General features: G+C 37.1%; 2 protein-coding genes across 2 annotated transcripts; both read right to left on the bottom strand.

The window, feature by feature from the left end:
- Nucleotides 1-805: 805 nt before the first annotated feature.
- LOC141429565 (uncharacterized) lies at nucleotides 806-5896 on the bottom strand. The gene is made up of 4 exons (XM_074089931.1): nucleotides 5825-5896; nucleotides 4590-4671; nucleotides 2342-2483; nucleotides 806-1159 (listed from the first exon to the last, which is right to left on the bottom strand). The coding sequence occupies exons 2-4, from the start codon at nucleotides 4665-4667 to the stop codon at nucleotides 1056-1058; spliced, it is 324 nt and encodes a 107-aa protein (XP_073946032.1). The 5' UTR covers nucleotides 4668-4671; nucleotides 5825-5896; the 3' UTR covers nucleotides 806-1055.
- Nucleotides 5897-7390: 1494 nt separating this feature from the next.
- On the bottom strand, nucleotides 7391-17217 carry LOC141429391 (uncharacterized). Its single transcript, XM_074089684.1, has 5 exons — nucleotides 17003-17217; nucleotides 12127-12175; nucleotides 10598-10828; nucleotides 9643-9772; nucleotides 7391-8776 (listed from the first exon to the last, which is right to left on the bottom strand). The coding sequence occupies exons 2-5, from the start codon at nucleotides 12166-12168 to the stop codon at nucleotides 8688-8690; spliced, it is 492 nt and encodes a 163-aa protein (XP_073945785.1). The 5' UTR covers nucleotides 12169-12175; nucleotides 17003-17217; the 3' UTR covers nucleotides 7391-8687.
- Nucleotides 17218-18641: the final 1424 nt, after the last annotated feature.

Here is an 18641-nt window from a genome sequence, read left to right as displayed (position 1 = left end):
ATGAAATCCTAATGCTTCACACACAATAGGTAATTATGATGTCACCGAAGTGAAGTAGGGTGAAGTTTTCAGTTGTGGGGTAGATTTACATTTTTTTAATATATTATTGTTCACGACTTTGTCTATAAATGCACAATTTTACTTGAAGTAATTAAGAAGGAAGTATGTATGTAAACTTTTTAGTATATCTCCAAAAAAATTAAACAAAAATACAATTGGTAAAACTTAAAGAAGTATTGTCTATTGTGTTATTCTAGCTTAAAATTTGTTTAAGTGCCTTTGATTTAAATCCGTTGAACCGTTTTTGCGTGTTTACCGTTGGCATAGATTTATGAAATTCGGTAAAAAATAAGGCCTTCACAGCACAAATCAAAGAAAGGTCCGAAAAAAATAAAATATTGTTTAGCAGAATAAAGAACTTTGTTTATTTATATTATACCTATACACATACCTAATCTATTTAATCTTGACAAATTAACTCTTTCTCTACTTAACGCGACCTTTACTCTTATATACTCGTAAAAGTGCAATTAGAACTACAAACATTACTTTGCTCACCCGCGCCCTTATAATAGTCTATGTAACAATTTTATTGTGTGTTCCTTCAATGTGATATTTGATTTTGAAAATAATCAAAATAACATCCTTATTGAACACTTTAACATATTTTTACGAATAAAACAAACATGATAAATAAAGGAGAATACAGCAACAAATAAGTAGTATAAGCTTCCGGCTGACATGATAATGACCAGAGCCAGCCTAAGCCAAGGCGCTCCAAGCGAGTCATGCCTTTGGCACCCATTTGCACGACGAAAGTCACGATAAATGACGAAATGACAGGTCGTGTTTGTTAGACATACAATACTCATGCTCACTGCTATAAATTAAGTATAAAATTTAATACGCTGAGTCTAGTTTTCCTTTAGAGCGATAAAAATAGTTATCTAAATTGAGTGGCTTAGTTTAACTGGTGCTGGTGCCCTGGTCAGCCGCACCGATCGCCCCCTCTAAAGCCGACACTGATGATGGTGATGATCGGACGAGTCGTCAGATTACATCATTGCCAGTCCTGGAATGATGCGGGCGGTCGAGCTCTGGGTTCCACTAACCGCTCTATGAGTATGGAACACCAATACTAGGAATAGCGTGCCCAATACTGGAACAAAAAATAAAGACGTGTATATTATGTTGTAACTACATAATATGTATACCGATTGCCATCCATGAAGACACGTGATTTTGTCAAAATTCGACATTAATGACATTGTAATAAGAACCACGGCACCCGAAGTGTCAATCAATGAGGGCTATCGCGTATGAATTCGCCACTAGAGGCGCTAGTGTAGCGTGAGGTCTCCGAAATGTCAAATCTCATAGTTTTTGGGTGAGCTACGCGGGATTATTTATAATTAGATTTTTTTTGTGAATATTTTGCATTGCCTGAAATTAATTATGGCAAATATGCGTTCCGGAGCAATGAATGTCTGTTTTGAGACAGTTTTGTCTTTCGGAATCCTTTGTCCTCCCTATTTTCCGAACAAAACGGGGACTATGCACTGTGGCATGCTCGATATTTTTATGGTATGGTTTTAAGGTGCATTAGGTAAATATGATTTTAATCTAAACTTTGTTTTCACGCCCGTAATAACAGACTTTGAAAGCCATACTTAAAAACCTCACGCAACAGTGCGCCATCTAGTGAGACAAAAAACGATAGCCCTCATTATTGTATTAAATTAGTGGTCATGGTCAAATATCAAAATAAACGGCTGTACGGTACGATGACTACTGGGCCTGTACTATGAAGTGCAAAATTCGAACTTCGTATTTTGAAAGTGAGAGGGACAGAACACGAACTTCATTTACGAATTTCGTAGTAGCCCCTAACGTAGTAACGTTCCGTGTTTTTTTATTTTTGGGGTACGGAACCCTTAATAACGTCAAATTCACTGGCACTTCTTCAAAGTTGGTTTTCATTAAAAATATATTTATTTCAACCGTTATCATTTTTTTAAATAAACTACAACCTTATAATAAAAAAAAGTATATTTTTTTGTAAAAGAACAAATAATATTAACAAAAAGAAGAAGTGGTAGGTGTAGTTTCTTACGCCATTATGAATGACCTACGACAGTACTATTATATATTCTGTACGTTAGTCATCATCATGTCAGCCGAAAGACGTCCACTGCTGGACATAGGCCTCCCCCAAGGCTCAACGCTCAAGGCTCAAGGCTGTACGTTAGTACTATTATATATTCTGTGCCTACGACCACTTTTCTCGTAGACCGATTGTCACATTGTCGAATTTCTTAAAGTTAGTAGAACTATTTCTCACCAAACTCGAACAATGCGTAAATAACAGCAAATAGTATCATGTCTCCACTGCCGTATAAAGAGAGGATGATTGTGTATACAACCCTCAGTACTGCCACCATCAAACCAAAAATAAAATAAGTTTTCACCACGTTTGGGCTACCCTGAAACACAAAGAAAGGAATGAAAATAGTTCCGTTAAGGGGTATGCTCCTGGTTAGCTCATGAGCAATGTCCCGTTAGATGGCGCTGTTATCAATAGCTCAAAACAGTTGAGAAATCCTCGATATTGTCATTTCAAAGTTGAATAGGTATCTCAAAAACGGCTGAACGGATGTATTACACATACATATAATGTTCCCTATACTAGGTATACTATACTATACGTAGTTCCACGAGAGTTGAAGTGAAGTGATTATAATTACACACAGCTACACGAAGAACTGATTGGCATAAAAGGAGAATTAATTAAATGAATGAGTGAACATGTACATGACATGTTTTTGAGAGCGTAATCTCAACTCTGGTGGCACTGACTATAAGAACCAATGCAATAAAACTCGCTTTTGACACGGCCTATCCGTTTGAGAACTACTATGCCACACAAACAGACAGACAGACTTTGGCGTCAGACATATTTAGAGCCAAATTTAGTTGGGATCTTGTTGTATAGCCGTAATTACGAAACAGGTCATTTACAGTGACAGTGCGTTTATAAAATTGTCAGTTCGAATATAATGAGACACGTGCTTAGAGGAAAATATAGGTATAGTATTACAACACCAACTAAACGTTTACCTGATTTTTAAATAGTTAAGTACCTAAATTCATTTTTCTACATACAAAGTAGGTACAGATTTGTTATAAACATTAACTAATAAAATAAAAATATACGAGGAAAAAAACACGGATGACCAATTTAATGATGATATTATAATACAAAACAACCTATAATTTATTTGTTTAAAATGCTCGTATCTGAAACTCGTTTTTTTTCTGGCTGAACTTTATCAATTCATTAAATTAGGCGTTGCTTTGCGGAGGTCCATATCTAAACCAATTACCTACCTACGTTGCTCACCCGCGACCTAGGAACTAGGTTGTAGGTCATTGAACACAATGAATTACATATTTCAAGGGTCAATTTCGCTCAGACAAAACAAAATAGAAAAGTTATTCATATCTCATGTTCGTAAATAAAGTTTTAAAAAAATGGTAGATTGCATAAGAGCTGGCGATGCCGGTCCTTTGACTTTCACACGAAAAACCGTTCTTTTGGGGAGCGCCAGGCAGCGCCAGTGGAAATGGCAGTGGCATGAGAAGTATTGTGTTTACATACTACCCAGCTCACTTCCCTACTCACTTCGGCTGAATGTGAACGTGCTATAGAATAATGAGATAGTAAACTTACCACTCGAATGCCGTAACAAAGAAGACCGGTGAAGATAATACTTAAGAAGTGTACGAATGTAACAATAAGAGTAAGGACGATTCGGAAGAAATTCATTGTTAATATAATAGACAGCAACGTTAGGATGCATCCGATAAAACTGAAGATATGGTAGATCTGCAAACATGTAAAGGGTGGCACATTTGGATCGGTCAATGCTCGTAAGGTCTGGCGCTTAGATATAATAAAGCTTACGCATAGACTAAACGGTTAAATCCATGCAAAAGTTGAAGGTTGTGACAGCCCTAAGACATACAAAGATCTGTTCATAGGATAGGAACTATACTAAAACGACTGGACGGATTTGAATGAAATTTAGTACGTACATAGCTGAACGTATGGAATAACACATAGGGTAAGTACCGTAATAGAATAAGTATTTTCTAATGCAATTGGAATCCTAATCGTTTTAACCTCTTCTTTCTGTCACGTGGTATAGGATGTGGGTAGAAAGAGATGGTGTATGAGATCACGAGTGCCGGGATGTTAAGCCGAGTTTAGACTTGCAAGAAAAATCGAGCAAGTTGCGTTACATTGCGGCGCTCGATTGACCACTACCAACTCGTTGGCTTTACGGCCTCGGCACGATTTTTCTGCAAGTCTAAACTCGGCTTTAGACAATACGGCCACCGAAATTCACACGAGTTCAGTATAAAATGTAGAAATTTCAAGCGTAGTTTTTTTAAGTATGTTTTTGGGGATCTCCATAGAAATTTAATAGAATCCCGGGATTTAAATTCAACTGCTGGTTGTAATGGTTCAGCGTGCGAAGCCGCGGGTAAATTTTAGTTATTATAAATATGAGAGTTTATAAACTTACTATAAACAGAACAGCAACCATAAGGCATCCTGTTCTAACCGGGATGCACATCATACACAAGCCTTTGTGACACATCATGGACCTGCATCAAACAAAACATGTTTTATTTTAAACTTGTGATTTTCACAAATAATTACTACCGTCACTCATAATTAATGTTGTTCCCTTCTTTCGCAGACGGAAATTTTTCATATAATATTTGGTTCTTGTATTTTTACTTCGAATATTATTGTTTCAACGAATATTTACTTGAATGAAACATATTTACTAGAAAAACTATTCAATAAATCTTATAATCTCACTTTATTATTTGTCAAATTTATCAAATTGTAGAATTATTTTTTAACAAATATTGTTTGTTAGATAAAATATAAAGCGCTACCAGAAAAGTTGGTTAGGTTAGGTTAAGTTAGAACAGTGACCTCGTCAGAAACGACTCGCTACTAGAAAAGTAGGTTAGGTTAAGTTAGAACTGCGCCCACATCAGAAAACGAATTGCATTTTTTCTTGGTAATAAGTTTTATAATAACTATATAATATGAGAATAACGAATATTTGATTTGTTATTCTTTGATATGAATATCTAAACAAAAAATTTTGTAACAAAAATCAATGATTTAAATTTCTTCAAAGTAAGTGTTCTGCGTATTGATTATTCTATGAAACGATTAAATGATAAATAAATGACTGTTAAACGAAATTCTATTAAAATGTTGTATGTAAAACAACGTACAACCATAATTAATATCGTGTGTTAATGTGATAAGCCCCGATTGTGGTATGAATTATGATTAAGACAACATGTTTTATCGAGACGCTATATTAAAGATGGCCCATTAGAGATGCTCACTAAACAGCATAACGGTAAATTTCAAATAAATTTCACTTAAATTCACAAAAGATGCCAGTCGGAGCTCGAACTCCGATCCTCTCCTTCAGAAGCCATAGTTCAAACCACTAGACTAAGGCTAAAGGACCCAATACGTCCCTGTAATTTTAATCTTTATATTTTTATTTTTAATTTGAATATATTTAATTTACCTATATAATATATAATTTCTTCAGAAACTGACTTTCTGCTAAGCTTCTTGCGGCACATTATTCTAGGTAGGTAATTGTGGTTTTTCCGAACTAGGTATAAGTGACACGTAAAGATCTACTTACAGAATAAACGTTTTTTTTTCTTCAAAGGCACCTACGGATTATAAAATAATTTAAGAGAAATAAAAACTTACCAAGTTTGTTCACAGAAAATGATTTCCCATATAAGCAAGCACCCGTGGCTGCTACTAATTTCCAAATGATTGCACCGCTCGCACGCTCTCAATTTCCCTGACAACTCACAAATCCCATACAAATGCGTTTCGGAAAAAAATAACATAGGCATAGGTACATATTCATCGCGCATATTCGTAGGTGACGATATCATATTATATTAGGGGCGTCCATAAATAATTACGTGAGACATTTTTTAGGATTTTTTGACTCCCCCGCCCTCCTTGGTAAGATTTCGTAAGATTTTCCTTAACCCTCCCCCCTGCCCAAATCTCACGTGAGATTTTTTGGTTGTAAACCTGTTGGATTTAAAAAAGAAAAATGCAAAAACATAATTTGTTCTAATAATTTTATTTACGACTAGCAAAGACTAGTATTTGTGATTTGAGAATATTGCCGTGGTTTTAAAACCACTATGATTAAATTAAAAAATAAATATTTCAACTTAAGTTAATAAACTTTACTTTCATGATTTCGTGATATTTGTTAAAACCCCCCGTCCCCCAAGTGAGATTTGGAAAGATTTTACTTGACCCCTTTCCCCCTTAAAGACCTCACGTAATATAATGGATGCCCCCTTACGGATCACAACACTAGCCTACTGTGAATTGTGTAAATTTTTAAGCAACCTCTTATTGTTTTAAGCTCAGCTACAAGTATTATATATGTAGTTATATTATATAGCTACACGTAGTATATAGGTATACCTATAGTTCAGGAAATATGAATTGGTAATTTGTTATGTACTTGTGAAGCTTACAGATGATCAATTCATATTTCCTGGACTATACAAAACATCCCGTAAAATATGTAAAATAAATAATTAAAGCGAAAATATTTTCAACCGTATAGTAAACCGTCATTTCATACAACAGGAGTTAGCAAAGATTACATAACAGAAGGGTAATATCTAAATCAACCCCCTATTTCACCGTCCAATCAATAAATTTATCCGTCAATCTTCCGTCAATCGTCATCATTGGGTGATGAAACAGCCCCTAAGCGTCTTTGCCATTTCACGGATGTTAGGTTATAATAATTAAATAGGTACATAAACATTTGGCGTAGTTTATTCTTTAAATTGTACCTACTGAAAAATGCTGGCATATCAATATGATCAATAACAGTTCTATTTAGTGGCGATGGAGTGAAAAAAGCTGAAATTTTTATCACAACTTTATTAAGATACAAAAAGATAACGTACAAAACTAATCCTATTTTTAGACTTAGGTAAATTTGGTCGTTATACGAGTACACGAATTGAAACATTCAAGTATACTTACTAGTGTTACGTTTTTGGTCACATACGTTTGATCTAATATTATTGTACTTTTAAGGAACGAAATATGACGTGTCCCATAGCCAATAAACAATAATTACTCTATGGGTGTTGTATGTTACTTAGTTATAAATTTGTAAAAATAAAAATATACTCGTAGGTACTAGTTTCCTGAAAAGTATGGTACGTCCACAGAGTACATATATAACTACGTCTGAGGTGTTGTGCCATGATACGTCAGAAATTACAGCTTACATACGTGTAATAGGTTTAATGTAAGTATTTAATAAGTAGTATTAATTTTCACCTATACTTCGATGTGGTTTCTAAAATCAGATTCTTAGAGGCAACAACGCGTAGGGCACGAGACGTCAGAAATCTATATCCGGCTGCACTTACTTAACAATACAATACAATGACTCTTTATTGTACACCAGAAATAGTAAACGACACAGAAAATAGGTACAGAGAAAATTACATAGTCAAAGGTTGACTGGCAGAGATCCCTGCAGGGATAAGTCCGCCTTTGTACTTAACACTACTTTCTGTGACATTTTTGTTTTTCCTTTTTGTACAATAAAGAGTATAAACAAACAAACAAGGTGTTAAGCAATAGGCGGCATTATCGCTTAACAGCGATCTCTTCCAGGCAACCTTTTTACAGAACCTATTAGTCTTGTATTTGTTCATAAGCTCGGGACAGGACATGTTTTATTATAATTAATTAATATCACACGTCTTAGCGTCCAACTCTCCTAGAGTTGCCAACTACTACAACATAACATAAACTAGTACCGACCTGGTACTGTGCTATATTTTGACTCTGTACTATTAATATTGTTGTCAAAATATATATGAGTACCTATGAATAAGAAAGCATATCTCGGTCAGACACATTCGATTTGGGTTGGCTGTTTTTACGTGTGTTACGTGTGTTACGTGTGTTACGTGTGTACTAGTTCCATTGACAGTACTATTATAGAACTCGATTTAAGTACCTACTGTGAATGGAACTAGTGGGAACACACCGTTTTTTGTTTTACTATGCTTTATTAAATACTAAGATCTCGGATGTACTCTTGTAAAAAAGTGTTTCTTCAAAGTAGTGTATTTTCTTACGTGTATTTTGTTATGTCTTGGGCTGGAAAATACTATGCCTAGTGAGTCCTCACGTACTTTATAAAGAACAAATTAAAACTACGGATAAAGGCCGAATGTGCTTTATTAAGCACATGTTGTTCATTGAACAATTAATTTTAAAAATGTTGAAATAATATCCAAAATAACTAAGCTACTAAGTGGCGACCCAAGTTCTTAAGTACTACATTTGTCAGAAAATTACGACTCAGAAGGATAATGTGCCCAATAAACATTCTTGGCAACTCTAAGGACCTATACTAGCTGTGCATGCACAGAGCGGGCGCACGCCTGCGGGTGCAACAGGTTAAATCCCGCGTTAGGGTTGCTCATACTATTTTTCAATAGGCGATCACTCGCTCCGTGCAAACCGCGTCAGCTAGCGTACGCCCTAAGCCTATTATGAACTACACGCAAGTGGCCCTAGCTCGAGCCCTGGCTGCCAGTATGTTTTTATACGTCACTCCTATTATCACTAGAGAGCTGAGGTAGGACCCTGAAACAAAAAACAATCGTTTAAAAGTTCATTTTCATGTTGACTAGCTTCACTACCTAAATTCAGTTGTTTTTGTGAGAAGGAGTACCAAGCACACAGTCACAAACCTTCGCATTTATAATGTTAGTAGGTATATTGAATAGCTGTGGGACGCTTTGAATTTTTACTACTTAATGTAAGTCATAAGTCTTAGCAACGTCCACCAAGGCCGGCGCAGCAGCAGCAACAGCAGAGCGACTCAAACGGCGCAAATATGCAGTTCTTGGGGAAGGCTACATTTTTGCGCCGTTTGGTGTTGAGACTCTGGGGTCGGGGGACCTGGCGCGCGCGATATCGCCAAGGAGATATCCACGCGCCTAATAGATGCTACGGGTGACCAGCGGGCTGGCAGCTATTTTGGGCAAAGGATCAGCCTCGCGATCCAACGTGGCAATGCTGCCAGCCTTCTGGGCACAATGAGCAGCGACGGTGATCTAGGGGGGGTTTTTTATTTGTAAGTATGTTGGTTTTATTTTAATTTTAATTTTTGTATATAGTTCTTTTTTTTAATTTAAATATTTTTATGTTACAGTTAAATACTTTAACTGTAACATAAAAATATTTAAATTAAGATGAGATTGAGATGTAATTTATAGAATAAAAATCAAAGCATAAAAATAGTCATAAGTGGTTGGGTTGGGTTGAGCTTGACGGTGAAGAAAAACATCGTGAAAAAACCTTCATATACATACGGCGTGTGTAAACTGTAAAGTTTTGAATCCGCTCTGGGCCCGCGTGGTTCCAAGCCCTCTCTTTATGAGCGTTTAGGAGCCTGTGCCCCGCAGGGACGTATTATAGGCCGAATAGAGTGATGATTGTGAACTTACCACAGCCCATGAGGACGTAACGACTAATCTTCGCATCGTAGGCGCGCATGTGGCAAAAAGCAGCCGTCCCGACCAGAATTGTGAGACAGACCCCGAAGACCAGGTACCCCCTTATCTGGCCTGGCTGGCGCTGGAATACACATTTACAAAATCGGTCCACAACTGGCAGAATTATCGCGTAACAGGGTGACACTTTACCGGCCCGGATAATACCGACATGGAAATACCTACCCTGTTTTTCGTGTAGACGCCCATAGAAGCTCATGTTAGTTTCTATGGGCGTGTACATGAAAAACAGGGTCGGTAGGTATTTCCATGTCGGTATTATCCGGGCCGGTCCCGGGTAACAAACATACAAAAAATACATAATAGTCGAATTGAGAACCTTCTCCTTTTTAGAAGTTGGTTAAAAATGTTTCTAAAGATTCGCTCCCTAGCCAAAATACTATGACTACCTACTCCAGCGGTGAGTAGTGAAAACAGTACTTTAAAGTTTGTTCTACTCCTCAATAGATGTCAGTAAAATTTTACTACGGCTATTCGTCACTAGATAACGCTGTAAAACAAGTACAACTACTAAACACAAGATGGCGCTAATCGTGCTGCAACTAATCCTCAAGAGATGGCGCTGTAACACTAGTCCTGCTATTGAGCACTAGATAGTGTTTTACTACTGTGTGGTCGGTTTAATAAATTCATCTCTCCAAGGAAGGAAAAATACTTGCTTACTTTACTTTGCTTTTTTTTTTTTTTTGCTTTCTTTGTTTGATATAGTGCGGCACAAGACACCTTCGTATATTTTGAAAAGATCACATGGTCGAAAAGTGTCACATAATTTAGGCTATTGTGCCGCCGCACAGGACGGTAGCGTTTCGACTTTCGATAGTTTCAGATTTGCGGCGTCTAAATTCTGCGGCGTCTAACTTCGAAATTCGAAAATATTTTATGTACTTACTCTGCTAATACCATTGTAAAGCATGGCAGAGAAGATAAAGCATATCAAGGAGATGATGCCAGCAACCAAGCAGATCAGGCTTAAAGCCAACTCCCCAACGAAGGCGTTCATGTTGCTGTTGTCGCGTAGGTAGTTCGGGTTGTGGATCAAGATGTTGGTTTGCCGAACAACCCCACCTATGGCTAGTTCTCCAAATATCACGCATACAACCAGGGCACCCGCTGAGATCAACTGCGGAGAAAAACAAGAGAAGTGAGGAGTGGAATGCTTTACCAGCTTCTGTGTTCCCTGATCTCTACAAACTGGCCGTCTTCAAATCTAGGGTGAACGGACATTTATTAGGCAAGGTTGCTTCATCTTAGTACAATGATGGCTTAAGAAGCGTTTCCACCAATAATGTCATTGAACACAAAGAAACAACATTGACTGCAACAATCTTATTATTCAAGGATTAGTAGTTAATTTATCAAATGAAGGTACGTGTATTTTTTTTATTGAAATAAATAGCTTTAATTTTTTATTATTTTATGTGCGAGGTTTTTTTTTTATTCGACTGGGTGGAAAACGAGCAAGTGGGTCTCCTGATGGTAAGAGATCACCACCGCCCATAAACATCTGCAACACCAGGGGTATTGCAGATGCGTTGCCAACCTAGAGGCCTAAGATATATACCTCAAGTGCCAGTAATTTCACCGGCTGTCTTACTCTCCACGCCGAAACGCAACAGTGCCAATGCAAGCACTGCTGCTTCACGGCAGGATTAGCGAGCAAGATGGTGGTAGCAATCCGGGCGGACCTTGCACAAGGTCCTGCAAGAGGATGTGTTTTCATTAACCAATAGAAAAGCTTCATTTACACATCCTCGCACAGCACATCTCTGGAGGAAACAGCTGAGCGGAGCGAGGCGAGGTAAATGAAGCGTTTCTATTGGTTAATGAAAAACATAGTCACTTCCTCGAAACACATCCTCGCACATCTCTGGTGGAAACGCTGCTTTACCATCAGGCGTGATTGTGGTCAAACACAAGCCTATTTCTGTGTAAAAAAATAGAAGGTAGGTAGGTACGATACGGAAGTGTACCAACGTTAGGCGCCTATATGGTAAAACCGTACGAGTATACAATGTTTATTTTTCTACTCGTGTACTTAGTCCGCGATTTATAATTTCACAAATAAATGTTAAAAATAGCGTAAAAATATTATAAATAAATTTAAAATTTAATGACGATTCTTTATTGGATTTGTCAATTATGATTATGAGGCCTCTTCTCAGAATGAGAGATCGGGAACTTCACAGACACCATTAAATTGCCTCGCAGGTTTGTGCAGGTTTCCTCACGATGTTTTCCTTCACCGTAAATCTCTTTAGATACATTTCAAATGCAATTTCGCACTTGAACTTCAAAAAACTTAAAGGTGTGAGCCCGGGTTTGAACCCACGATCCTCCGCTTGCGAGGTTGCGAGGCCATAGTCAAACCACTAGGCCACCACAGCTGCATCAACCAACTGCATGACTGTATGAACTTACCGAGGTTAAAAACGCGAAGCCAAGACTTGTTGAGAGGCACATGATGGTTCTGTAACAACAAGAGGCTAGCTGAACTCGCGTTATATACGAGCGTTACATATTATTATTACGAGCAATCGTATACGCCATGTTTTTCTTGATTTCCGTTAACTTCAACAGCCGTTTCATTGATAGAAACTACCTGGTAACTGAAGTTTAGCCAAATCGTTGAAAAAAAATTTTTTTTTTCGAATTAAGTTTACAGTTATAGTTAAAGGTAATCTATCTGATTACGACTGAAGTGGTTGATTGCAGATAGTTAAAAAAATAATAGGTAAAGGTCAATCAATCAATCAATTTTTAGAAAAAATATAGCTCCATCGATACTATCGATGATTTCACCAATGTGGAGGTTGAAAAAGACACTATCGGTTGGCCGTTGTACGGTAGCTTCGGTGTTTAGTACTCGGATGAGAACCTAAAATAAACAACACAAACATAAATTTTGTTAAACTACCTACAAATATAGTTTGTTAATTTTTATAAACTTAAATAATACATTTATAAGACGGGTATGTGCTAGAGCAAGAAGGAAATTTATGTTTACGGGGCGAGGGAATCGGGGAGGGAGGAGGTCATATAAGGGAGTGGTGATTTTGGAGCAATGAAAGAACAAGTGCTCGAGGGTGCCCTCGTCCATGGATGCCACATTCACACATGGAATGGTCTCGGACCCGTATTTTGGCAACGAAGACTGGGGAGCAAACATGTCCCAAACGTAAGCGGATAATAGTGGGCGTGATATTTTTGGGGATTGTTCTGGATATGAAGAACCACGGCTTAGTGGGCAGCTCTGGTTGAAGTTTCCCATAGTGTTTAGCTACACGAAGGCGAGCAAAAGTCATTAAGTCAAGTAGTTAAAGGCCAAACTGTAATATTTACAAACACGATAAGTGACATTGACGTAACATATGGTCTATCCCTGAAATGAAGATACTAAAATGACAGTCTGAAATGACAAAAGTAAAAATAATGTGGCCAGCATAAAGGAACAGTGCTGCTCCATGATTTCGGTTTCGTAAATAACCGATAAAATGTATATTTTACGATAGCAAAAATAAAATAACATTATAGCATACAACTCTACTTTCCATTTTGTAAATATAAATGCACTTTTACGATAAAGTGATAAAATCTAAGCAAAGGTAAAAATACAGTGTTCATCACTTAGTGCCAACGTAAAAAATAATACAGAGGGGCTACTACAAAAGTAGAAAAACGAAGTTCGTATGGCACCGTCCCTTTCACTCGCGTGTTAAATGAGATAAGCGTCAGCGGGACGGCAACATACGGGGTTGAGTTTTGCATTTCGTAGTTAGGGCCAGCTGGGCTACTACAAAATTCGAAAGTCGAAGTTCGTGTCGTTCCGTCCTTCTGACACTACTATTTAGTGCGGGGTGGGAGGGGGGTTGCGGTACGAGCTTTGATTTTCAAATTCCGGAGTAGGCCCTCAGTAACACACAACGTCATTGTTCATGTTTTTCGTATTCAAGTGGTATTCAACCGATTTTCGATACTTTACTCGTATTGTCATCGGATGTGATCAGTGCGTTTTCTCGTGTTATTGTTGCTGTTGACGTTATTTGTTAAATTTGTTGAGATAGACTTTTTATTTGTTAATTTTGTTTGGTCGTGTTTTTGTTGAGTTTTGTTGGATTAAACATGGACTCTGAGTAGCCAAGTACTTCGTCGCATAGACGACACAGCGAAGAAATACTTTCGCCTCGGAAAAAACGGAAACGTCAACCTCTTAGCAAAGCCGACAAGTGTATGGTTGTAAATACGTACAAATATCTATACACAGAGGCCAAAGAATGAAATTGAAACTTAAACATCAACATCTATAAAAGTCGAAATATCTCGAAAACGGTCGCATTTTATTAGACCTAATTTACCTTTTCTAGAATGTCCTAAGTGCCCTACATTTAGTACATCACGGATCCGTTCATATCTTAATATTTTACGACATACATACATAGGTACCTACAATATCTTTCGGTGATAACCGGTTGCGGTACATCACTATTTATGAGACGCAAAAAACAGGTAACACATGAAACGTCATTTTAGTATCTCGAATTTTGGACAGACCATAAGATAAACTCACTTTTTTACTTTCTTGTACTAAAGATGTGTGAATTAATAATATTTTAGTTGCGGACTTCGAAAAAAATGTCATAAATAAACCTTAAGTACTCTGTTTTTGCTCGCAATTAATTATCTTAATTCTTGATTATCCTTTAAACAGTAAATGTTAGGGTAAGTACTAGTGTTTTAGAGAAATTAACTTAATTTGAATGAAATCAAAAATAACAGGTTATAAGTTTTTTTTATTTAACATAATGAGCATGAGTATTTTTGAGAAATATTTAATAATGGAGGAACAAACACTCACTTTTGCTGAAAAGGTTACAGCCTAATAGCGAACGATAAAGCACTTTATCTTAAAAAAACAGTTAAGTAAATTCTTACTCTGGTTTATCTACTCCATTTTTTGTTTATAGCCCGTTGGGGCCCCAATCGATGCCCCATTATTAAAAGTCCGGAGCCAGGGTCACTAATACTGGTTACACAGCTAACTCGTTGTCTACAGCCGTTTCGACGAACTCTACAATGTCTCTATGAAGAACAAAGGGAGGCATTCATAAATTCGTACCTACAAACATAAACAATATCCTCATAAACAACCGGACTATACTTATAAACAGGTCAAATTTCAAAACTTACGACTTTATGGTCATTAGTTTCAATTGAAGTTTTCTTTCTGTAAGCTTTTAGTCACAAACCTTTTTCAGATTCTTTTTAGTAGGTTTCTCTGTGTTGCCGCAAAAACTTAGCCACCCTTTGACCACGTGTTTAAAACATGACGTCAGTTCATAGATAACTGTTATGAAGTAGACATGCCTTAGACGAGCTTTAAGTTTTTGTGGGGTTGTCTTTATTTATTTATTTCTTTGTTTTCTTCTAATCTTGATTTTTAATTGTGACCATTGCAACTTCCAATGATCGGAATGTTTTGAATTTTGATAATGGTACAGACCAATAATTAATAATTTGATAATGGTACCAGCATTAATATGTAACACAACAAAGCGTGTCTAAATGAAGAATGACGAATCGAACCTTTACTTATCGTGAATGGGTTTGCAATGGGCCGGGCTGTGTTCCACCCAGTCTTTAATCAGGAATGTTTCTTTTATTTTTGCACTGTTTTAATCGAGAGTTATTGTAATAATGCATCACAATATCATTATTATTGAAATTATTGTAAATATTACACTACAATCCTGGTCTGACTTGTTGAGGTTTAACTGTTTCGAAAATGGTTAAACTGATCGAGTGTTGCCATTTTGCCATATATGCTTCCGGATTGAAAGTTTCTTTGCGAACTTCCTGCTTCCACGGCGTTCGTGTCGTCATAGTGTGTTGTATGTTTTTATATGTTATAGGTTTTAAATAGTTCCCACTGAACAACAGCGTTGCGGCTTGCCGGAACACTATGCTGAGTGGGGTCCACTTTTATACTATTCGATGTTATTTTTATTTTTCCATCTTATGTATTTTTATGTGTAAATCAATGTTTCTCTCTCTCTCTCTCTCTCTCTTAATATATAACTGACTTTATTTCTAGGGCTGCTTCACAATATCCAAGGAATGTCCCAAACTTAACAAACAAATGTTTTAAATGGTAGAAAACATGTGCCTAACAGATTTTTGTGTTCTCGGATCAACGACGAACATATTGAGTATTGAAACGGCATTAGAGGCCTGCTCTATTTTATCCTAGTTATGAAATGAAATGAAATGAAATATTTTATTTGTTAATAGTGGGTTGAAATCAAGGTCTTAGAGTTATAAGTTAGAACGTTAGAAGTAATAAGGTGTATTTAATAATTGTGTCTCAATACGATATTTGACTATTTTATTTATTTTGTAAGTAAATCTAAGCTTGCCAATGCGTGTTATCGAACGGAAAGTCAATTTTTAAGCTAGGTATTTTTTTTACTCAAAACAGGCAAAAAAAATCAAATTATATTTTTCTAAGGGTTTCGTATTGTGTACGGAATCTTCCAAGTTTAGGTATATTTTATACCTTAGGCTGTTACCTACACACACATTTATACACGCTTATTGTGTCAGATATTGGTGCTGGTGACTGTACCACTTCGTATTCTGTGTAGTAAAAGTAATACAATACAGTGAGTTATCCTTCATTATCTGGCTCTCCTCATCGGTTCAGCTGCTCGCCTGCAGACACCCACTTGGACGATGAACGTGCTCTAACAAGATGACCGAAATAGGTAAACTTCTAGAGCCAGGATAATGTTGATTCAAACCTGGGTACTCTTTTACATTTAAGTAATCCTCAAAGACAAGGATAGAGGAGGACTCGTCCACAATTCATTTTTAACCCCGGACCCAAAAAGAGGGGTGTTAGAAGTTTGACGCCAATGTCTGTCTATCTGTGGCATTGTAGCTCTCAAACAGATGGACCGATTTTGATGCGTTATTTTTATGTGAAAGTAAGCTTCCTTGCGGTGTTTCTTAGCTATGTTTCAATAAAATCGGTTCAGCCGTTTTTGAGTTATTGAATTTTCAAATTACATCGCATTTATAATATTAGTAAAATTACATTAAATTCAAAAATATGTAAGAAAAATTATCTTGTTCATCAGCTGAAAATATTATTTCAGATACGGGTATTCATGTGTCACTTTAGAATGTATCTATCAAATAATTTATTACTTATAAATACGACACTTTCAACTTGCCATCAACGATTCGCTTCTTGTTTAAATTTTTGTGAACAAATATTGAACTAAACGATAATACTTACCAAGTTCTCTTCAGCACTGCGATTCAAACAAACATCCGTCTCCACTAATCTCCAAATATGAATGAACTACTAAAGGCACGGTATTATTATTATAATATTCAGTGTTATGGTTACGATATAGCAAAAGTACGTAAGTTCACTAGTTTATGTTCAGTAAGGGATCTACGTACCAACGCGTTCACCAATCGCGAGAGGACCCGCGCTATCGTAAGGTCAAGGCGAAGAACGATCCCTGGGCTTAGGTATACGTCCCGCTGACGCTAATATTATTTAATACAAGAGTGAAAGGGACAGTACGATATGAACTTCGATTTTCGCATTTCGTAGTAACCCCCTGTCCCTGTGGCACTTAAAATAGAGTTTCTTTTATGTAAGCTTGTTATGACGTCGCTGTCACAAAAAATGTATAAGTCTCGATTATCTAGCTAGATTGTAGAAGGAACGATCGCTGCACCCAGGGCATCGCTTAGTTAATGCCTCCTGGCGGATTTATAGAAAATTAGCCGATGCATGGCTACTATACTAACCCAAATGTATTAGGGGCATTATAACCGATTGACCTGATACGAGTGTGAATGATGATACGTTTTTGTAGATGACTTACTGGGTATATACTGTGCTAACTCTAGGACGGCACACTCAAAGCTCTTAAGTACGTCGTAGCTCGACTTCGCGGAACCCAAATCACGTGACAGGAAAGGTCCAATTGGCCAAAACATGTCAAAACTATGAATTTATTTATTAAGCGGCGATAACACTGAGCCGTTCACCTAACGGGTCGCCGAACTTGTTTCAAACTACTTAGGCCAAAGAACGTCGTCTAAAGTCGTCTTATACTAACTACTGTGTTCTTTACACTTTTGCAGTCGCCAATGCGGTCGATACGGCGAACGACTTAGTGTAATTGCCGCTTTAAGGTCCGTTTATATCTACAGACATTAAACATGCCCGTGCCAGACACGTGCCGTGGCAGACAAAATAATATTCTTTTATACAGTGTCTTTTAACGTATTTATATCTATCGTTACACGACTGCGCAGACACCAAAAGACACGGGCCAGTATTCGCGCCATTCGCGGAAAGAATATTTTGTCTGTCGGTTCATGTCTGTCGTCACAGAATATATAATAGTACTTCGTGTCTGTGGCTACCTGCCGGGCAGTGTGAAGTTCACCGGAACCGTGCAGGCGTCTTTTGTTTCGTTTACCTACCTGTCGGAATCGCGTAGCAGTCTTTTGTTTTTTTTTTTGCATAACACAACGAAAAGCTGATAGAAATTAAGATAGAAACGCTGACAACGGTGTCTGTCAATGTCTGACACGGCACGCTCAGATGTAAATAAACGGTGTCTGTCGGTGCTGCCCCGGAACGTGTCTGACACGCTCAATGTCTGTAGATATAAACGGACCTTTAGCAGCCTTGATCAGCGACTTTGCTCGCTTAAACTAAAATACTAGTCAAAAGAATTAAGGGCCACTTGAGTTTCATCGAAAAAACGAAATCAAACATACCTAAGTAGTTAAGTACCTTTGTGTTGAAATACTACATTATTGACTGAAAAGTATTTGTATTGTGTTAAATATGTCGTGTTACTCGTAATACTTTAACTCATTCTTAGACTAGGAATATTATAGGTCTG

The sequence above is a fragment of the Choristoneura fumiferana genome, chromosome 7 (genome assembly GCF_025370935.1).
Source record: "Choristoneura fumiferana chromosome 7, NRCan_CFum_1, whole genome shotgun sequence".
NCBI lineage: Eukaryota > Metazoa > Arthropoda > Insecta > Lepidoptera > Tortricidae > Choristoneura > Choristoneura fumiferana.
This window is presented reverse-complemented; position numbering and strand designations above follow the sequence as displayed.